Here is a 24008-nt window from a genome sequence, read left to right on the forward strand (position 1 = left end):
CTGCACAGAAAAGCACAGCATTCAAAGCCTCAACATTCTTTGAGTGTGTGAGTATCGGCTTGAAAAAGAAAACTGAAGCTACAATCTTTTCTGCTGCTCTTTTCTGATGCCTTAGCTCTTATTTACAGGGAAATACTTTGGGTAGGATAACATCCTTGGTTTGTGGCTCTGGCACTGTGATATATTCTTCATAATATGGAAAGTTTCAACTGCAAATCTCATTGGGACTTCAGGGGTTTTCAGTTCGAGACATAGGACAAACTTACCGAGGTATAAGATATGTCTGGTTTCTATCCACTGCAATATGGAATCAATAAGTCCACATTATGAGCTCTTCAGGTGAGATCTTCTATGTAATCATGCAAAATGAATTAAATGATTTAAACATGAATACTATTGGAAATCATTGTTGCAATACTGTGATACCTTTGATCAGTGTATTAGCTTAATTTCAGCATTTGGCCGATTCGATACTCTGTGTGGGCTGACGTTCTCAAAAACATGACCATTTTACTTGAAGAGTACTCACCAAGTAGTCAACTTAATTAAGTTGTATCGACTCACATCTCGACAACTCGAAATAACTCTAAGTGTTGCTAGAAGTAGCGACATCTTCACCCAATTTGCGTATTTGCTAATCTTTAACTCAGCATTAGGAGAGAAGAAAATCCACATGTGCAAGAAAGCATTTTTTTTTTTGACCCCTGAAGATGTAACTACCTACAATATAATGTACCATGGAACCCAGTACTCGAAGAAACCTGAATCCTTTGTGTCTTCCTTCTTATGGAATCTTTGACCTAATTGAAGTTGAATCCATAATTAACTTTTAGATGAATGGTGATTGTAAAACTAAAGCAACAGTCTGATAATTTTTCTCATTTTTCGGGAGCAACTTCAAACTTTTTCCCATTTCCTGAAAACATTTACGCATGCGTCGTTAGGGAAGCAACCCTAGCTGTCATATACACCTTGTGAATCTTCTCGATTAAACTCGTGGATTGGCTTTTCCTTACAATTTAGTCAAAGTAATGGTTATGCCTCTGACTTGTGTCCCTTTCTCTTCCACAATGTTTTCTTTCATTGCACTCTATTGCATAAATATCTGTTCTAATAGGTTAACAAATCAATGATTTGATCATTACCAGATTCTAATATCCTTTATCTTGCTAGCCTTAAGTGTACAAAGCCCCAAAATACAGATCCTGAAATTCTGCTTTTTTATAATAAACATGAAGCTCATTAGAAAAAAATTGTTAAAATAACAAAAACACAAATTACAGTCCAAAGGACAAGAATAACACTGGAAAAACAATGCTGGGGTTACATTCAGGAAAACTTTTTATATGCTGATAGATACACTAGAGTATTTCTTACATTCTTTACTTTTTTGATTGACCAAACATGGATACCATTGCATCAGCAGTTTGATGATAGAACTGGTGTCCAGCATGGCTGGTTCCAAACTGCTTTGGAGGTGCAACAAATGTCTGTCTCTGCACTTTTCCACATAAAATAATGAGGTGCAATGATCCCACAGTGCCTTGAATAAAAGAGATATCTGACATAGCAAAAAGAGAGATTTGAACTTTGACATTAAACTTTTACAGTCTGATCAGATTTAAGAAAAGGTTTTCTGTTACACATTCGCTAGTATGACAAAATGAAGTACAGTATTCTTATCTATTTGTTCACTTATCTTAGGGTTATATTTTAATTTAGAAGAAAAATACACACACACAAAAAATGGCTAAAGCAGACCCTAAATAGCATGATTGAGTTCTAGAAGGCTGGGTATGAATTTGGCTTAAGTGTACAGATAAGCATAACTTTGGATAATTGTGCATTAACAACCAAAAGACAGGGATGTTGGTTGATTTATATCAGAGGTTGCATTAGTTTTTTTTCACTGTCATTTCAACTGTCAAGGTAAAAATCTGTGAATACATTTTTACCTATAACTTAATTTTCTTTTTTTCAAAATGATAGCAATCAAACAATTTTAATCAACATCCAGTCCTAACAAACTGATCAGAGCATCAAGATCAAGCAGATAAATATGTGTAAAATTTTCACTGCAGTGACAAAAAACCCCAAAGCGAATGTACTAAAAAATATATTTCCTGCTGTGACCTAAATGCATAGTCTCGAACCTTCCTCCTGTGTAGAATAGCCATGAAATCTGCACCTATTTGTACCTAAACAAATGTCTTAGTAGTCACCTGCAGATTGTCACATGAAACAGTTAAAAATTACATTATATATTACCAACTCTCAAAGGACACACTGAAATATGGGGAATATGGAATTACCCCTAATTTAGATAAATATATGGATTAAATAGGAAGTGTTAACTAGTTGCTAAACTATCAAAAAGTTACCTGTATAAACAGTTAAGCTTTAAACAATGAAATTTAACAAAATAATAAAAAAGAATAAATAAGCTTTTCTTTAAAAATCCTTTTTTTCAAGCAAATTCCAAGACTATGATTTTTTTATGGTATACAATTTACTTCTAAGTAAAGTCAATGGTACTTTACACACCACAAACAATAAAAATAACAAAACTTTTATAAAGCTAAAGAATGGCATTGACAGAACTAAAACTTGACATGTCTATAGACAGCAGAGGGTCCCGGTGTCAACATGAGAGAGTGAATGACATACCGCTGAGAGGTACGGGCGGTTCACATGTGTCAGCAAGCACTCTGCCCCAGGGCCAATGGCAGAGTGATGCTTACCAGACAAGGCAGAGGCGGATAAACCTTGTTACGCACCACAGGGGCAGCTGTTATTTTGTCTGCCATATTACAATTTATACAGTGACTCTTTTTTGGCAGTGCATAGCGGACTGAAAAATAAGCAAAGGACATCCAATGAAAGGGGGAACTTTCTTAAAACCATTCAAATGATTCATATGTTTTTCATTCCATGATGGCATAGCAATGATGAAAACAATATGCATAAAAATGCTGCACCACAGCTGTTTCATTATGCAGCACAATTGTTCTGCATTTATGAATCAGTCTGCTTAAATGATTTTGATGGATGAATTGAGGCCTTGTAAATTTAGTTAGTTAGCGGATGCATCACCCTGCTGTTAACCTTTTTTTCTTTGCCCGCAAGCATATTTTCAAAGTGATAAACAACCACTGATCTGACATGAACACGATTACACATTGGGAATACATTGCTACTTCTGTTTATATACAAACTGACAAATAATAAAATCCTTGCTTATTAGGAGCCTACTCTTCAGTCAACAAGTGACACTAAACTCAAAGGCTGGTTTCCTTGAGTTTTTCTTTACGGGACAGTGTGCTACAACTTTTAAAAAATGCCAAAATAAAGGTTCTTGCTGTCCACTGAGTCTAGTAGGCTCTTCATTATATCTGACAGGACATCTTTATTAGCATTGTAGTGGCTTAACACTGGTGATGGCAATCTGTGCCTGCAATGTAAACAAGAACCATGAAGCAAGCCCTCTATGGAGCTGCATGGACTAGTCTAGAGAAATCAAAGCCAGATTTTTCATGCAAAGTTAATGAAGAATGATAAATAAAATAGCCGCAAATATTAAGTACATTATTTCAGCTAAGCATGATGCAATTCTGAAGTCACTGACAAATAGGAACCGGTATGTGCTGTGCCACTGGCTGTGGTATGGCTCCCACGTAGGAACAAGTGTGCACACAGTCAAAATAGACATAAGTGCACCTAGGCTGGTTGTTAAGAGAGCAAGGGAGGTTGTAAGTTTCAAGGCTACAATCGGAATGCAGAATGTTTATTTCGGACCTTTAGAGAAAAAAAAAAATGGTATAAATTTCACTCGTATATACCCATGAAGACGACATGGACAAGGAAAAAAGGTGCAAGCAGTGGCGAGAGATTAAATCATCTTAAAACAGTCTCAAGAGGACTGATTAAAAGTAAAACTACAACCGCAGGCTTAAAGGGATGAGCTTACACTGGCTGCTGCAAAAATACACAAATACTGTATTTTACATTCTGTGTGCATGATTCCTTCTAAGTACACCTGACAAGGTATGCACTTTAACTACTGCTTGTGGTTAGATTTCTTTTTTACCTTGATGCAGCATACAGGAACACCCCTTTAGCAGCCCCTTCACTTGGATCCTTTCATATCACAGAGGAGCTGACGAGAATACAGATGTGTTTCCATGTTCACAACAGAGTTGAAATTGATGCCCAGAACCCTCTCTAATGGTTGTCCCAAGATTATAAACTGACCCTGATACCTAGAAAATTCTTAATATAAACTTCAGCAAAAATGTAATAAATTAAAATCCTTGAACCTGGGAATGTACTAATACAACTTAAAATTTCCGATATGATACTGACATTGCAGCTTTTAGTATTGACAGTTATCGACATTGAACTGATACGACATCAGCACGAATTAATTACATTTTTATTACTGGTTTTGTAGCGTGTAATGTATTAAAAAGTTTGATTAAGTGATATTATTCAAAGAGAAAACATTAGTCAAGAAGAAGAATTATGAAAACAACTGACCAATGTATTATTGACCAAAGGGTTACCTAAACCTTAAACAGAAGCAGATAAAACTGGAGTTACATAGTTTGTTTATATCAGTGATTTCAGATGTCACTGATATATTCCGATATATATATTTTTTGGATCACCGGATCAATTTCTGATAGCTGAAGCTGTTAAGACTATGGCTTTTATAACAGTGCCATAAAAAATCCCTTACTTTGTTTAAAAGAACTGTCATATATTTTAATTAAAATGTTACTCCATTTAAATACATTTGCTCACTCGTCTAAATCACCTAATTCAGGGGAGAAATAACGGATCAATTTTAAAAGTTTAGAGTATCCTACTTTAGCATTTTGGTCTTACTAGCAAATTCACTAGCTACTAAATATTTCAAGATTAACTATTAATGTAACTTAAAGAAAGTAGAAGAGATTTGGAGCTACTGCTACTCGGCCACAAAGTGTTATACAGTATGACAAAAATGTTAGATATCTTGAATGAGTACTTCAATTTTTGCACATTGTCTTTTCATAACATTCTTTGTTTTACATTGTAAAAATATAATTAATAAATCAAACAATGCAGGAATGGTACATAATGAAATGCATAGTGGCAAAAAAATCCATCTTTCTGCAAAGTCAACATGAACCTTAATTTCTTGCAAGACCTTCAGATTAGCTAAAGAGCAGCATGTTTAGGGATTCATAGAAGCAGTTTTTACTGTTAAGCTGCTGAATATAACCCTGCCATTAACTAGCGCAACATAAAGCAGTAGATGCTGGGATGTAAAGAGTCACTGATGCAGGAAGGAAGAGCAGCTATAACATTGTCTCTGGAGTGGAAAAGTCTAGGTCTGGCAAATGGTGAGACAATGGCCCTTTTTTGAGTCAATACTGTGGAGTGTGTTCAATGCAGAGGGGATTATTGTGTAGAGGTGTTTTCATCAGTTTTATTCCAATGATGGGCAGTTTTAAGACTACTGCATAGAAATATATTTCTGTCAATTTTCTACATCTACAGGGTAATGGGCCCATCCTGTTCCAGCATGACGGTGCATTAGAGAACAAAGCAAGGCCTGTGATGACATTAGTGATCATAGGAAGAACTCAACAAACTTTAAATGATCAGTAGTGAAACACCTTTGGGATGAAATAAAGCAGAGCCTTCTTATACCAACTAGTCTAATTGGTTTCTGACCACACAATGTGTGCACAAAGGCAAATAAGTGAATTTAATGGGCAAAAATAATGAATATAAAAAGAAAAGAGACATTTTTTCCATATGGAAAGAAAATAGCATAGAAAGAGATTAAAATGTATAAATTACTAAATTAACCATGGAGATTAGGCGCTGTGCAGTAGCCCATGTATATTTAAATGCTTGACAAACAAGGTACTGTTTTAAAGAATTGTCAATAATACATTTTTCCGATAGCTGCTAACCTCACCAGCCATATTGATGTAGCATTTTTAATCTGGGGCTGTTCCCATGTGAAAGAAGGGATGCTCAGCAGAACTTAGATAAGCAACAAGAGCCATGAGAAACCACAAGCTATACTCTTGCTGTTTTTCCTTTCAAAGAAGAAATCATAGATTCTGACAAACAGATTAGGTAGCAGTAGCTATGCATGCATCCTGCTGTCCTTTTTATTTTTATTTAGCTGTGGGCCCTGTAACTCTTGCATTTGTCACAGATAAATGTCCAGGCTTAAACCACCATACTGTAGTGTGATCATATCATTATAGTTTTTGGTCGATCTGGAAAGGTTGAAGAGAGTGTGGGATAACATGGATTTTTGTAAGTTTGCACAAAAAGCAATAATTCAGCTTGCAGGCAAAGCTTAATAGATGCAAACACAAGGTGGATAGTTTCTAAGTTTGCTTTGTGCCATTTACTACACATTTCAACTTTGTTTTTGGACCGTGCTGCTATTATCAATGAAATAACAGAATAATGAATGAATAAATAAATGAATGAATGAAATAAAATTATGACAAGCTCAAGGAAAGAAAGACTGAACCCATACCAAAAGCAAAAGGGGCTGCTCACAGTGCCAGATCAAAGTCAGGATGTTGTGTGATATGCAGATGTAGGCGGGATTTTAGCAGAAGGACATGTTGCCTATTTAAAGAGGATGTTGACAAAAAAGGGAGAGAATATGGAAAATATCAGGAACTGGAAAGCATTCAGAGTTCACAAACCTCTGCCAAGCAGCTTGTTTTGCTTTATTACAATATTAAGGAGTTCTTAAAAAAAAAAAAGACTAAACCTGGATCGTAACCTGGATCACCACCAACACTCCGTGCATTTTAAGTTGAGCTAATTCACACCAGCAGTAAATATTTCACAGCCATCCTTTCAAATCTGAAATATTGCAACCAACCAGTAAATAAAGAACCATACCATGCCGTAACATCACTTGCAGAGGCGATGAAGTAGAATAAAAAAATTATTACTGGATTTACCGTAAATAGGAATGTAGATGTCTATTAGTATTGCTTTGTGGGAGAGCTGGAAAAACTTGATTCTCACAGCGTACAGCCATAGGCTAGCTTAATTTGGCTGAATCTCAAATTTTTAATAACTAAATAAATACTGCCATTGATGAATTGTAAATAATGATCCATTAAATAAATAAATATCCCATAAAAAAAAAAATATATATATTTTATCTTATTTTCTTTTGTTCTATTTCAATATTTCTTATTTATTCAAAGATTTATTAATTACATAATTAACTTATTATATTATTTTTCATTTTTTTATTTACTTATTTATTTCATAATGGAGTACTATTTTGTGACACTTTAATTTTGCAAAGCTACTTAACGTATTCAGTGAATTTTATATTTTACCTCCATTTTTCATTTTAAGCTCCTTTTATTTTATGTTCTTATATTTAAATGAGGAGGTGGAATTCTATGTCCAGGAGTTTAAGTCTACAGTTTTAACACGAGGATCTCCAGTATTTTCAGTTTCTCCCTCCCTCTAGTAAGGTTAGTCATTTACGGAAACCTTTTGAACAACCAGATTTCATGTAGGAACTGGTTTCTAAGCTAAAAAAGCTCTTCCTTTCTCAGCTCAGAGCCTATTTTTATTGCCCATTCACGAACAGACCGATCTCTCAATGAGAGACTAGACTGCAAAACTTAGCACAACTTAGTGACAAATTGCATCTTATATTATCATTCACTACTCCAGCTTAGAAAATGGCAAACATTAGGACTTTAATGTAAGAATAACATTTATTTAAATAATGAAAAGATTAATTGTTGCTGTACATTTTGCTGCTGGTAGAAATATAGCCTCCTAACTGCACTTGTATTAAACTACAGGAAGAAACATAGTGTAAAACCTACTTTACATTGTAAGCAGCTGCTCAATTAGATTTTTTTTTTTCCAAAATTGCTGGCAGTGCCTCTTCTTGTATGTTTGCTGCAACTTACAATAATATGCTCATTAAAATACAGCTGTTGTATTGGGGTTTGTATGGCATGGACAAATACTCAACATACACCAAATTGAAACAAAGTATTGCATGACCATTCTTCCTCAACATGAAAAAGCAAAATAATTCCTCCATTCATTCACTGGCTATATATATTTCTTTTATGTATGGATGCGACAGGCTGGGGCCTATATGAGGAGATCATTGAGTGGGAAGCATGATAGATGGATTGCCAGACGGGACAAAACACCAATGCATGCAACTAGTCATATCTAATAGCAATAAGGAGCAACCGAGTGATCTATGTACCAACCATGGTTTTAAACTTAGGGGGGGAGCTTGGTTACCTAGAGAATCCCTCCATGATTCGGAGAAGAAGCAAACTGCACACAGAAAGACTCCAGGCTGCAATGGAACTTAGGACCATCATCCTGCAAGTTTATAGTATTCCTAACTATCCCATTGTGCAGCTGCTTGCATTTAATTTCAAAAGAAACACCCACAAATTAAGACAAAGTGGACAAAAAAAATCAATAATCATACATGTACAACGCTGTGCAAAGCCTATAATTACAAACACCTATTTTAAAACCAGGGGTAACCCTTGGTGTCAAGTTTTGCTGCTTATCTCTCTGTCTCTTGCATTGACCTTTATATGTTATTTGGGATGTGTACGATGATGACTTAGTGTCCGTTAGACAGCAGTGTGATTCCTGCCCATTGAGCAGAGATGAGAAAAAAGGTCAGCAAGCCTCTGGTGTTTACATGTTTAAGGCTCAATGCTGCAGATTCAAACCTGGGGTTGAAAATCAATCATGCCCTTCAGACGCTCAAAGAAACTCCACATCTTACAGCTACAAATCAGAATAGAAACGAAGGAACTGAAGGAGAAATACACACTGAAAGACTGAGGCTGATTTATTTAAATTAAGATTTTTTTTTTTTTTTTTTAGGCACAAAGCCAATGTGTGGGAGAAGATACTGTGAAGTTCACAGCTCAGCCTTTAATTGCATTCAATGAGCATAAAAGTGTGGGCCCAAAGCACCTCAATAACTTTTATACACATCTAGAAGAACATTACTTGCATTAAAAGATGTATTCTATAAAGGCATGTCATCTGCTTATATATTGTTATATCATATAAGAAGGGTTTATTCTTCTGTAAAAAAAAACAAAAAAAAAACAATAGGGACCAGTTTACTTACTGAAATATATGTTCAGTGCAGCCAATAGTGGATAAACAAATCATAATGGCTGTTTCTAAGGAAATGTATCTTGGTGATCAACAGACATTAAAATATTAGAGAAAAGACGCAACTTTGTACATATTCTTGTACTGTCACTAGTAAATTAATTTTATTAAATAAGTATCTTAGTAAAAAGCTTAAAGTAACATTGTGTAAGGTTTAGCCTCTAGGGGTGCTAGATCGGCAACATGACCCACTCAGCTATGGACTCGACCCTGCCAGGCAACATAGGCAATTTCTTGACAAGGGAAGCCCGGGCGTAGCATTGATACGGAAAAGTACATGGACCTTAAAAATAATCCAATACATCCGAAATCAAGCTAATACTTGGGTCTAAGTTCCACAGGATGTGAGAGCAGTGCATATGCATAGTAGTTTGGCTGCTCTGGGCCTTTGAAACTGATTGCAGCAACTCTAGTCTTTAAAGCAGTTTCTTGCAGCATATCAGGTGTCACATCTTAAGCGTTTCAGATGGACAGGCTGCTCGCCTTTTGTCTCAAATACACTGCAGTTCTATTTCTGCTGCTTGCAACAACTCATAGTCGATTGGCTCTGCTGGTGGTGCTTCAGCTGCCTGAGATGACATGTTTTGTGAATTGGCGCCATATAAATAAACTCAGTTGAATTGAATCATTCAAGCAGAATGTCACTTGATTTATCTTGTTTGTTGTTCTATATAAAGCCTACAAGTGCACTACTCTAGCATGATGATGCAATCCTGACGTGATCTGAGTCCAACCATGCAGTTTCTACGCTCTAAAATGCTCCCAGTGGAATAGGGTGCCTGACAGAAGCCACGTTATTTCACATCCAGTGGAACTCTGGGTTTACACTAGAAACATCCTGGTAATGGTTAATCTGAATTTGGACTTGACAAATCAAAATAGATAAAGTCCAGCAGATTAGATGGATTCCATCTGCTTTTTCATTGGAGTTAAATTTTATGATACTCTTGTAGTTATTGATATAAGATTGAAAAACTGACCCTTTTTTTGGCATAGGTTATAAACAAGTTAACAAAATGTAGGTATAGTTAAGGTATTTTTGGGTCATTAGTTAATTAAAAACTTATTTAAATAAATACCTACATGATTATAATTGATACTTTGTTAGTCTGAGTTAACTTGCATTGAGATTTAATTGGGCACAAAAAGGCATAGGTTTGTCTAAATTTGAACTCCTGAACTTTTTGAATTTAATTTGGTGCTGATACCACACATGAATTGTTAATCTTTTCAAATCCCATAAAAGTGGTTGAAATCACTCAGACTGTAGACACAGAAGTTTGCAGCAGAGTCCTGTGGTTATTAAAGGTAAGGCTGAATTAGGTAGAAGGCTGAAGAGCTAAGCCAGAGTGATATTTATGGTCTTAAGAACCTCTTTTCATAACAAGCAGCCAAGAAGTTACATATATTCAATTTTCCTTATCTGTGTTTATCACAGCTGGATGCTGGTTTAGCTTTTAGCCATAATGTTAAACTTTACATCTCAGCAATTTGTTTTTTTCTGTTTTTGTGGATTTATTTTAAGTTCTTACAGTTCTGTAGCGTGTGATGTCCTATGATGTTATGGCATTATGATGATGGCAGGAAGATATCAGCTTTTATCTTGCTGAGGCTTTATCAAGAGATGCTCGTGAATAGTTCCCTTTCTCAAAGAATCGACCTGTGTGACTGACGTCATTAAGAAAGCTACAAACAAACAGCACTTTAAAAGGTCACTTTTTTCCATACTAAACAAAATACAAATTTTTGAAAAAAAAAAACAGCAAGTAAAGAAACAATTCCAAAATACATGTAAGAAAAGTCTAATCAAAGGGATGTAATTTTTTACTGTATAACTATAATGAATGACTTTAAAATTACTTTTTTAAATCTTGCTATCAAGTCAGTATATTTTAGGAATCATGCACATTTCTAAATAATAACTTTATCAAAATAAGAGGTTGATATGATTATATTGACCTTTAAGAGAATATTTATAACGGTTTAAGTAGCTTTTGTTTGCTGTTTTAAATAGAGAAGACAAAATCAGAATTTCCATAAAAATATAACTTCTGTTCCCTCAGCAGAACATGTAACTAAAATTTTTGAGCCTGGATGGATTTTGTGTTTCTTTCTTAGAAGAAGGTGGTACTCTCAGCAGGCTAAGACATTAAATTTTCAATTCTCAAAAATTTAGTTTTGTTGTACTGGTTTTAATTTCATTATATGGAATTTGCATAGCAACGTTAAATAATAATGCAGATTCTAGGCTGTCTTGATGGAGACCTCTTGTTAAATATAATGTTTTAGAACAATTATTTCAAGTGCCTATATTGGGCAAACATTTTAAGATAGTTTTACTTTATTAATCTGAAGTTGGGAAATAAAGGTGCAGCAGCAGCAAGACAAAATGATAAACCCAAGAAGTAATTTATTCTACTGCCAAGGCAGGAAGTAGGAGCAACAATGAAAATATAAAATATCTATATACCACGAATACTTAGGACTAATGATAAAACACATATAGTTCTAAAAACTATAGGTTCCAGTAAAACTTAAAACGTGAAGACTGTTATTTAGACAATGTTCTATTATGACTTGATTAAACATAAATGACTGGCCAAGGCCAGAGATCACTTTAGTGATTTTTATTGAGCTTTTTAATTCTGTCGGACAAAGATGGTTGAGGGAGAATTTTTACAAGGATGTCCAGGGCAGGTTAAAATCAGACAAAACAGCAGTACCTTCAATATCAGAGTCAGTCACCTTCAGTGTGACTTCTCAGGAGTCCAGCTACAGACTGCCACAAAAAGTAAGCTAGCGATTATGTATGTTTTTGTGTACTGTATGTGTGTGCGCATGCTGACACGGACCTATAACAAAGTCCCGGTTGATGACGGCTCCTCCGTCACAGTTATATATAATGCTATTCACTCTGTAAAATCTAGCCTATAGCAGTACTTTGCATGAGTCATGACTGTCTGAGTAATCCTTGTGAATTCTGCTCTTTGATTCACAGAACTTTGTTGTCCTGAAAAAATGGTGGCTATCACTGTTTTACCTGGAGCAATAACTCTGTGCTCAAGGAAGTACTTACCTTAACTGCATTGCGCCTGCCCCGTATACAACAACTCTCCTTTTTCTAGTCAACAATTGCTGATGTGAGGCAGAGCGTGTTCTGGCTCTTTTGGTACCTAATTTTCATAGGGACAGCAACTGTGAAACTGGCTGCAAGAGAACTCAAACTTTGTTCAGCCTTCAAAAAGAAGAGCCTAATCCCCTGAGCCGGCATGATACCATCCTGCAGGAACTCCAGCAAACATTTTTTATCTTTTTTTTCATAAACTAAACACTGTAATACCATGTAAAAAAAAAGAAATTCTTAATTTATTAGAAAAATGTATCGAGGTGTCTGGAAAGAATATGTTGACGCTGTTTTGGAGTGATATTGCTCTTAGAAATTAAAACAATCATGACAGTTTGTGGCAATTGGAATTATCCGAGGTGCTAGAAGATACTGTTTTACCTTAAAGGTGATAGGATGTGATTTTTTTTTTCTTAGGAACGGGTAATATATCTTTTCTACTTGCAAATTCTTCACAAAGTGATCATATTCTCCATCTTTACACAGTGCTTTTGTAAACATCAGCTGCCTTTTGGTAATCACAAAATAAATCCACTTTGCTACGTAATCCAAATTTTCATGATGACAGGAAAAATCTTCCCAAAAAGATTGGTCTTAACCACTTTTACACCTGTTATCAATTAAACATGCACATGTTTGGTTGCACAAGCAATTCAGGGCTAATTATTTGAAATTTAAGTAAATCAGACATGTCCATGAATTAGAATAGATACAGTTTCCACATTTAATATGATCGTTTCATGATTAGAAACCAAAAAAACATGATAAGCATAAATTTATAGTAGAAGCACAAAGTTGAAATTGTTGTTTTATGCAAAAACAACCTTTCAAAACACTGAAGGTCCTCTGAGTAACACAAAGGGAAGACAAAGCAAACCAGTAACTGGCTGAAAAGAAAAACTCAGGGGATGCTGCAGCTTGGCTGTGAGCTTACACAAGGGATGAGGAGGTTAAACTTAAAATGACATACTCAGAATCAGTCAGGGAAAACTCTCAAGTGATTTAGAGTAGATTTAGAATGGGAAGTGCTGGCAGAAGATAAGCAGTGCAAAACACTGCTCAGATAACAAGTTTGTAACAATGGACAAGAGACATTAGAGCAGCTGAATGGAGGAAGAGATTCAGATATATCATCTGCAAAACAGCAAGCTAGCCCTCCATCCCCCATTACAAGTGGAAAAATACATTTTAAGTTTCTTGATATTAGGACAAAGGCTTAAACACTTCCCCCGAGGACTGCATCTCTAATTTTGAAAAAACAAAGGGTTTGGAAAAGTTCACCAGCATTGTCACAGAGGCTCTAGAAAAGTTTTCCTTAGTCTTAAGGAGGGAGAGTAGAAGGGCTAAATATGACCTCTGGACAACAGAGGCAATCTGAGAAAAATATAACATTTCGCTGATCAAATTGACCAGATCATGTTTTGATTTCCCGTTGGGCAGATAGTCTAAAATCACCCTTTACAACATTTTAAAAGGTCAATGAGGGTTGCAAAAATCAATATGTGATGTATAGAAATTGGGTAACTATGTTCCAGACTATGTTACCCAATTGGCTTCATTAGCCCTGGATACAGGTTGTTGAATATTCAGAAATTAGACCAGGCCTAATACCTGACGGTTTAGAGCAACTCACAGTAGGTTTATGTTGGTCAGGGGTGTCAAACTGGTTCCAGAAAGGGCCATGTGGCTGCTGGTTTTCTTTCCAACCAAGCAGTAGGACACCAGACTCTCATCAATTGAGTCCAGTCAACATGATGACCTAATGACATGAATGTAGTCTGGTATGCTACTCCAGTTTGACACAGCTGATGTAGGTACTTGTATAGTAAGTGGTCTTCCAACAGTTCCCAAGCAGCTAGACAGTGAGACCTAACCATAGTCATATGTTTGACAGGGGCTAGAATGAGCAACATCAACTCCTACAGTACCTGAAAATGGGGAAAGTCTGGTCTTGGATGGAGCAGCTCTTCTTTCTAGGAAACTGTTTGAATTTATTAGTCACCCAACCCTGACAGCCCAGGGTCCAGACTAGGAAGAAGGGTTATAGTTTAATACACCTCTCTTCAGCTTTTCTATTGTTACGCACCAATTGCCCCATTCAGAGAGTGTCATGCCTACAGCCAAAATTAAATCAATTAGAAGTTAATCTAAAGAACTATATTAACGAAAATCTAAAAAAACTTAATGTAATTATTAAAATATAAGGTCTCTCTCTTCAAAGGGTTTTTGGTTAATGATTTTATTTGATATAATCAGGTTGTTTTATGCCATTTTGCAGAAACTTGACCGCAGCATGTATGATTATGTTTGCATGAATACCTTAATTTGTTAAACTTTTTACATGCCTAGTAATTCTTGTTGATCAGAAGAATTAGCAACCATCTTTCCTTCTGATTTAAAGATTTGTCCAAGGTGATAATTGTGGTGATTCTTTTGAACATTTAACCCTTAGTTTACCCCATCCAAATTGTAGGAAGGAACAAACCTTCTATGTTTGTAATTTTGTGTTGTCCACTAAGCAATTACTGTCAATTTTAAGAGCAGTTTTTAGTTTTCCCATCTGTTTTAGAGTTAAAACCGTACAGGTCATTAAACTAGGGTCCTTTCACATATCAACATTAAAGGTAATAAGTTTAAATGCAGCCTTTATTGCTATTTTAGACACAATTGGCTTTGTTCTAAAGGTGCATAGACCCAAGCATTTTAATCTTTAACATTCAAATTTAATATAAGTCAGAAATACTGTATAGGACAAGTTTGTCTTTGGATCAGAATATTGGAAAACAAAACTGATTAATTAGTCACTTCATCTGGATGGCATTGAGTAGGCCTCTGATAAGCTAACATTGGTTTTATTTGATCAGGACATCATTTATATTTCATATTATATTCTGGCTAAGTGGTCACATTATTGACTATTCATTCCTAGACAGAGCCAGCTACTGTATAGAACCAGTTTACCGTTATCTTTTCTAGCATAAAAAATATTCATGGACCAGTGCTTCTTCTGTATGTTTTTTTTTTTGTGTGTTAGCCTCTGTCTTCCTAAAGCCAGCCTCAGCAGAAGGCCTGCTGGAAGTTTCTTCCAGTAAAAACAGAATTTTTGTTTTTCAATGCTGCTGCAATTAATGCTCTGTGTGAGGGATGGCTGCAGAGTTAACACAATGCAATTGAATTTCCACTGTTGCCATACACTCATCCAGAAGGAGTTATTCGGGCAAAGGTAATGACTCAATGCAGTCAACTGGGTTTACTTAGATAGGAAAAGTTTAGTTTAGTCTATCTGTATGATTTCATAGAATTGTCTCTCTAAAGCACCATAACATGATCTGTCTTGGCCCAGTACAAATAAACTGCAGTGAAGCTGAATTTGCATCAACCTCTTTGTATATTAAACAAAATATGTTAAACAAAAGTTTTTATCGTGAAAGACTGCACACCTTAACTGATAAAAAAAATGAAACCCTGATTTTATCTGTTATGTGTTTTGAACATGAATCATGAAATGAAATTTGGCCTGAATTACATTTAAAAAGTAAAGGTTATATGTTGGTAGTTTCAATCCTTTTGAAATTTACTTTTGTTCTAAGCACTTACAGATAGGCTACCTATTTAAAATCATTTGTAACTATTATTTAGTATTATAATTAGCTTGGAACCTAATCTTTCTTTTATGACCACTGTCAACTAGGGCACTCACCAAACAGTCGACGAGTTGATTTAATTTAGCTGAGTCGACTCACATGTGAACAACTCGAAAGTCAAAACACTCCAGCACTGCGGTGTGTGTGCTGGATGCAACACTGGTCTCTTATTAGCCTATTCTTTGCCTTTGTAGAGCACACTCACACAGAGCACACAGTTAGCAGTAAGAGCTGGATTTGACCTACCTGATCTAACCAAGAAAGAGGCTGCAACAGGACCTGCTGTAAGTAATTTTCTGCAGCACCCTGATAGAACGATGCCTTCACTTGGCTTCGACTTTTAGTGTAAAATATTCCACTTGGATGAATACAATTCGTTATTGCCCTTCTCTCAACTGCCTGGAGATCAACCAATCAGAGAGAACTAAAACTTTTCGTGCAATATTTCTAGATCACCTACAAAATGTCCACTTATTACTGTACATGGCCACTTATTGCATGTATTAAAAAAATGCACATGTAATCCAGCGCCCCTATTATGATTCTTTATAAATATCAGATCCATAGTGTTATACGTATAACGTATAGTAATTATTCTCTAACAGCAGAGGTAGACATTAACTACCGCAAATCCTCTAATACTGGCCTGTATTCCACTAGCGGCCGGGTCTCTAACAATGGCTGGTCTCGCTGTCGGTGGAGGTAAATAATGGCCGGACTCGTATACAGGCCGGGGCTATAATTAAAACCAACAATGTTTCTGGGCAGTCCTCAACAACTTGTGATAGTAACATACAAGTAACACAGGGTTCAATGTTTGCTAACGAATTCAAGCCATTACCATGGGAAGTCCCATTCTTACACAGAGATCGTAGTGGCCTTACACAATCGTTCTGATCTGAAAGACAGATGTGATTAAAGGTAGGTCTGGTGATAACCGGGCAGCGTTAAAATGACAGTCTTTCGTTGGCCTTTGTTGTTCTGAATTTCCCTTTAAACTGTGATACTGGAAGCCTAGTTCTACTTAGCCTGTCTCAAATAAAATTGCAGAACAGTTTCATAAATTTTTTTAAAAGCTTTGTTTCGCAAGTCAGTTTGGCCAAGATTCCATTCTGTGTCTTTTTTTTTTTCGTAGTGCCGTACAGAAAAATTGCAGCTGCTGGAAGATGTCGGAATAAAGTTCTGTATACTTTTATGGTAACTGTACTTTTTCAAAAAATTAACCTACTATTTTATAGGTTCAAAGAGACACAAAATCTTGTTTTTATTCATTCCACTGGTAGTATGTTTTGATGAAATAGAAATAGAGGCTTGCCTCTAATTCTGGCCTCCTTCCAATAATTGCCTGGACCAAGATGTTCCTGAGTGAAATAAAGGCCACGTCCTATATTAGAGGATTTACGGTAGTTAGATTATTTCAGTTAAAGTGGACTGTGAGAAATTTTGAAAAATATATACTTAAAGGAGCAGTTTTTCTGCATTAAATTTTTTTAACCTTTTACTTTTAAAAGCAATATTATGAGCGGAGTACAAAAGCTCTTAAATGAGTAACAATTTCATACTTCTCCACTCACTATGAGTAACCTCTAATAAAGTACTGTAACTCTTACCCGAGTACAACCTTTTACACTTTAACCACCTCTATCTACCAGCAGATGGTCACGCAGTGTTGAAATTTGATTTGTGCATTGAATCAAAATTTTTTATAGAAAAATATGTTCAGTGCAAAGGTAAACCAAAGTGCACAAGAAACATGATCTACAGTAACATATCTTTTTACTCAACTAGCACATTAATGGAAGCTTGCTGAGAAAATTTTTTGCTTGTTGTTCTAAAGCAAACAGCTGCTGAATTTGTAATCCACCAAAAAGAAAAAAAATCCCCCTTAAAGATGGAGAATATTGATGAACATTCAAATGGTGCTTTATTAAGAGAAAGGACAATCTTGAGAAATTGAGAGGAATAAAAAAACTGCATCCAAGCAGACTGGATACTCTCCACTTGAGAGAGATTTATCCAGCAGGAGAGACTTTAGCACCTGGCTAATGCTTTCATGCTCAAAATTTATAGTGGACGTTCCACTGTGTGTAGCTGGCTGTGCCAGTTGGATGCCCCAAAGAGGGTGGGCCTATGGTCACAACATTTTAGTCGAGGGCTTCAGAAAGACCAGACCTTCAAAGTATGAATCAATGGCTTTATAATTGCTATATTGCTGTGCCAGTGCATTTGTTAATAAATACAACCTAGCAACCAAGTGTAAGTGTACAGTGCATTTTAAAAATTTTCATATCCCCTTTTTAACATTTTGACATATAATAGCAAGAGACTACCTGCTTAGACGGCACATGATAAAGGAAATATAAAACATCCAAATAATATAAAGTAGAAACACATAAAAACATGAAATACTCATAATATTCAATAGAAAAGCATGGTTTACTGATTCAAGTTAATGGCTAGAAAAGAGAAAATCTTAGGCATGTCTAAGATGAAAGAATGAAAGAATTATGATTGAACATTGTCATCAAACCTAAGGGCACAGTCTGGATCTCTCTGAAGGTTCAGAGGTTCTAAATATTCTAATTTGAAAAAGGTCACTTAGAGACTGTTGTGGCATTGGTTAAATTAGAAGAGTCTCGCCCAGTTTTTTTTTTTTTTCTTTTCAGAAAATGAAAAAGGAAAAAACCTGGACCCCATTCCAATGACCCCTAGAACTGCCAGAGGAGGTCATTTTGACACAGAATTTAAAAAGATAGAGATGCCTTCTATAAAAGTATTTTTGGCCTTTGGAACATTTTTATGGCTCAGAACTATACAAATTCAATAAATTTTTAAACTAATAATTACTTACCATGTGGAATTACTTCAAGTTTGCAGCTTACTTTCAGAAAATGTTAAGGTTGGTTTCTAAGACTCCCAAAATCGGCTATATGAAAAAAAATGGTATTTTCTCAACGCATTTATAGTATATTGTATACCGTTTTTGTAGAAAAACAAATATACAATAACACACACAAACAAAACAAAAACACCCTTTCTGTGTTAACACAAAGTTTACAATTTTAAAGGTTACATTTAATTAAAAGGTTATTGAAACCAATACATAGTTTCTTCATATCTTGAGTTTATAGGGAAAAATTGGTGTTTCTTTCTACTTTTTTCCCACTTTTCTAATGACGCATCACATGTATAATGCTTTAGGGGTTTTAAATTACTCTCTAAAAATCCTTTAAACTAATTACAACTAATTGTCAGTATATTTAGCTCACATTTGGTATTTATACTTTTTCAATAAATGTTTTAAATTCTAATTAAAGCAGAACGACTTGGTAGAAAAAAGCACATATACACTATCAAGAAGGCATAATCCAACTAATGGTATCAATATAGACAAGAATACAAAGCTATAAAAAAAGATGCAACATCTGAAGTGATATGTTGACAGGTTAAGCCACGCTTACATTGCCCCTTTTATACATAGATACAGTAGACATATTAAATGCATAAACAGAAAAAAGAAAGCAGCAGAACTCTTAAACACACAAGCCACTAAATCAATTACAGCAAGCTGTAATTTAAGCTCTTAATGTGCCAGATGACTTTGCTACAAGACCTCAAAAGCTTAAAATCTGACAAGTCCCCGTAATGTAGATCGTACCTACAGCCACATGATAAAATACCCAACAACAATCAGTTCTGTTGCTTCATCACAGAATATTTTCTTTCAAGCAGCTTAAACTGGCATATTAATAATGTGTTTGTATTTAATAAAACATTTCTTGCTTTCTGCCAAGCTCCAGTATCATCATTAGAGAAAAAAACTCCACCCAACCATGACCCAGTAAAGCTGTGTGTTGCATATCAGAGCACTGTGGAGAATCTTTTCCTCATCTGCTTCTCTTTGCCAATTTAATCATATAAATAGTTTATCTTTTTAAAAGTGACTCTTTATAGGCTGAGAGGGTAGAAGAGTTATCTCCTCAACTATATTCAAATTGGGTTTAAAGTGGTGCTGAATTGTACAATGTACTCTGGTTTAAAAATACGAATGAAGTTTGATTAGCTGTACAAAAAAGAGAGCCAAAAATGTCCATAATGCATAAAAGATGACATATAATTAGATCTACGATATTAAAACATAATATTTTTGTATAGACAAGTGGTTTTATTGCAGCTCAAAGCAAAGTATAAAGTTTATGAGGAAACTAGATATTATTTACATTATGAAAGAAGCTAAATGAAAGTTGAACCTCAGATGAAAAATATTACGGAGTTTTTATCCACTCTTTCCAATAGTTTTTTGTTTCCCCCTTGTCTGGCAGTGTATCCAAAGCTGTTTAAAGGTTTGAGCGTTGCACAGTAGTAGCCATTCAAAATTTCCCCACTTTCCTTGATGGGCCCTTGGTTGGTCGCTTACAAATCCTTTTTAAACATCAATCTTTGTACTAAAAAATGCTTTATGTCATGATTTGTGGACATTAAGATCTAAAGAGAAGCATCCTCTTCTGGTCAGACCCTGTAATTCAATGAAAGGGTGCAGTCAGACTAAAAATAAATAAAAATGGGAAAAGTCCAGTGGCTGGAAGTTGGAGGGGATTTTGCTGGAAGTTTCTGGGGAGTAGGCTGCCATCCAGCTGGTGTTTGACTGGGAATGGACATTCTGAATGGCTGTTACTGTATAAGAGCAGTTAGCTGTATCAGCAGTATGTCTGTGATGCTTACCTATACTCTTCCTGAGTGAAGATTGGGATAAGTGAGGGCTGAAGGACAGTGATCTCCACCAAAGTACTGTTTGTCTTCACTGGCTCCCCATTATCAAAGGCGATCACAAACAACTATAAAGAGACACAAGAATTATACACTCATGAAAAAGCAAACACATAATGATCACCACTCTAAACCATACTGCTTAAATAGAAAGTGAAGTGTCTTTTGAAGTTCCTACCAGGTGTTTTTTTTTTTTTTGTAGGCATGTTCAGCATCTTGATAAAATCATAATGGTAAAACCTTGCAAAAGCATATTTAGGGAGATAATTATTTGTACTGATCAAAATTCAGCAGTTATGCAAGAGGCTGAGAGCATTAGACAGTGCAGTGTGAGAGATACACAGAGAGAGAGCGTAAATCTTATTTTTTAAAGTACACTAAAGAGTAGATGAAGAAAAAATAAACATGTGAAAGAAAAAGGAAACAAAAAGTGTTACATAAAATGAAAGGCACCTAACAACCTGAAACACATATCTAATTTCCTCACTCAAATAAACTCACAACTACATAGCAGACAGAAGACAGCATTTTAAATTAATAGGAGAACACTTTATTTTGACTGTTTTTTACTGATATAGCTTGGTTTAAGTGATGGTTTTATTTTGATCAACTTTTTTTGAAGCTAAGGTCATGATTATTTTTTGATGGTGTAATTGTTTTACATCAGCAAATAACTGCCATATGTAACTGGGGTATATCAATATTTGAGCTATTGGATTTCCAAATTATTGTAACTGAATTTAAAGTTTTTCAACAATCCATTAAATCATTTGAGGTAATAAATATTTTATAGTGCATGGTGTACTTAGTGTTGGGCTAATGGTTAACAAATATTTATATCTTGGAATCTTTTTATTGTTGTCCACCGGTTTAATTTCCAATACCTTTAGAAACTACATTATCTATATTCTATTAATTAGGACTATATATTAAATCTGATACAAAGTTTTTTTCTACCTATGTGTTTGTGTGTCTTAAATAGAAATTATTTATGATCTGTCTTTGTGTCTCATTTTTGTCCACTGACCATCCAGCTGGCTTAGGAATTTGGCTGCCCTTACCGACTCTGTTTCCACCAGAGCTTTATTCCAATTAAAATTCTTTCTAATATCATCAGCCAACCTGCACATGTTTGGGACAGTGGATTTAATTAAAGGGAATTTTCATTTTTCTGTATTTGCTTTTTCACTGAACCATTTTCACAAATGATCATTTTTATGGTTGCTTTTTTTTGGAAGTTAAGGGCTCTGATTACATTTGGAAGAAGTTCCAATATTTTAAATTTGAAACACCTAAATTGAAACATAAATAAAAACAGTTTTTTAAAAAAAGATCTTTTTGTTTTCCTTCTAAATAGGTTTTAGTAGTACAGATTTAAATCAAATTAACAAACTTGAATTTACGTACAAATCTGCCGAAAGTAAGTGTTTTGACTGCCCAAGTTGTCTAATCATGTTGTCAAACATGACTGTCAAAAAATTATATAACTTAAATCATTTATATAGCAATAATTCACAATATGTCATCTCAAGGCACTCGAAAAAAAATGTGAAATTATTCAGACGGATACATAAAACATGTTTTTAATCTGAGAAAATCCTCCAGCTGCATAGTCACTGATTTACAGCATTCACTCCCTCTGGATGAGCATGTGCAGTCAGCTGTATTGTGCAGCAATTCCTCAATGCAGCATTAAAGAAAGTTTACTTCTCATAGTTTATCTCATTTTTACACGTGACCCCGATTTCTTTCTCTAGTCCCTCTTAAGCAAGTTTATAACAGTTCCCAAGCATCTACTGATGACTAAACACTGGTTTACAATGTTTAAGACAAGCTCACATCATGTTAGTAAAAAACTTTATGTTACGTGAGTGGGAATATTATGCATTTTGGTTTTAATAATGAAGTGTTTACTGTTTTGCATTATATCATTATCATTTCCTATATATATATATATATATATATATATATATATATATATATATATATTTTTTTTTTTTTTTTTTTTTTTTTTTTACATTCCTATATATATCTGAGGCTCTTTAAACTGTTAATAAATAAGCAACCTAAGGCAATTTTTTAAGCTTTAACTTTTCCATATCACACTGATAACCTGAAGAAAACATTGTTTCTACAACAATCACAGTTTTCTCCTTCTGTGCTATTTATAGCTACTATGACTCAACTCACATTCCATGTAAACCCCCAAAATAGCACATTTGTTCCCTTCGACATCTGACTTCACTTCTCAAATTTGTGAATATCACAGCTAATATTTTGGAAATCTCCAACAAACCTTATTTCAGGTAGCATGTTGACCAGAGTGATAATAAAATACTAGCCTTGATAGTATCCAGGGTAGAAATCTATAGAGATTTGGACTCTCTTTTACAAGGATGGACTGGTTAAGATGTAAATTCACAACCCCGACCCTTGCCCTAACCATTACCAAAACATACCTTACCTTAAAGCTAAGCTCAACTTAATTCACAACTCAGTCCTTAAATTAACCCACACAACAAGAAAATAACTCATGGTACCCACAGGTACCTTTAAGTCCCCAAATGTAGCTTATTTCTTTTATTACTGACATACTAAGAAAAACATGTTTATTTGTGAACAATTCCATTGAATGAACATAAAGCAATATCTACAGAGTGATCATGAGCCTCTTGGCAACCTCTCTGATAGTTTAGAGGGATGACCGGCTCTTCGTAGATTAGGAGTGGTCTGATACTTGTGAAATATTTTTGTATCCAAATCAGGCTTTAAAATTCTCCACAACAGTATCTCAGACCTGCCTGGTGTACTCCTTGTTCTTCATGATGCTCTCTACGCTTTTAACAGACCTCTGAGACGATCACAGAGCAGGTGCGTTTACTGTATAAGAAGACTTGATTTCATACAGGTGGATTGTATTTGTCATCATCAGTGATTTAGGTCATCAATAGATTATTCAGAGATCCTCACTGAATTTCAGGGGAAAGTCTGTGGCACTGAAAGTAAAGGGGATGATTCATTTTACATGTCCTACTCTTCAGTTTCTTAGTTGTTAAGAAAGTTTAAAATATCCAATAAGTTACATGATTGTGTCGCTTTTGTTGTTGATTCTTCACAAAAATTACACTTTTATGTCTTTATGTTTGAAGCCTCAAATGAGGCAAAAACTTGAAAAGTTGAAGGGAGGCAAATAGGCACTGTATGTGTGTAGATAGATAGATAGATAGATAGATAGATAGATAGATAGA

General features: G+C 35.0%; 1 protein-coding gene across 1 annotated transcript in view; it reads right to left on the reverse strand.

The window, feature by feature from the left end:
• Positions 1-24008, reverse strand: part of LOC107090130 (protocadherin-15-like) — a 78265-nt gene that overhangs the window by 38049 nt on the left and 16208 nt on the right. Inside the window, exon 7 of the mRNA XM_015383374.1 lies at positions 20716-20828. Within this exon, the coding sequence (XP_015238860.1) occupies positions 20716-20828 (113 nt within the window). The remainder of the gene's footprint in view (positions 1-20715; positions 20829-24008) is intronic.

The sequence above is a fragment of the Cyprinodon variegatus genome, unplaced genomic scaffold (assembly GCF_000732505.1).
Source record: "Cyprinodon variegatus isolate N-32 unplaced genomic scaffold, C_variegatus-1.0 Scaffold1, whole genome shotgun sequence".
In the NCBI taxonomy this organism is placed as follows: Eukaryota; Metazoa; Chordata; class Actinopteri; order Cyprinodontiformes; family Cyprinodontidae; genus Cyprinodon; species Cyprinodon variegatus.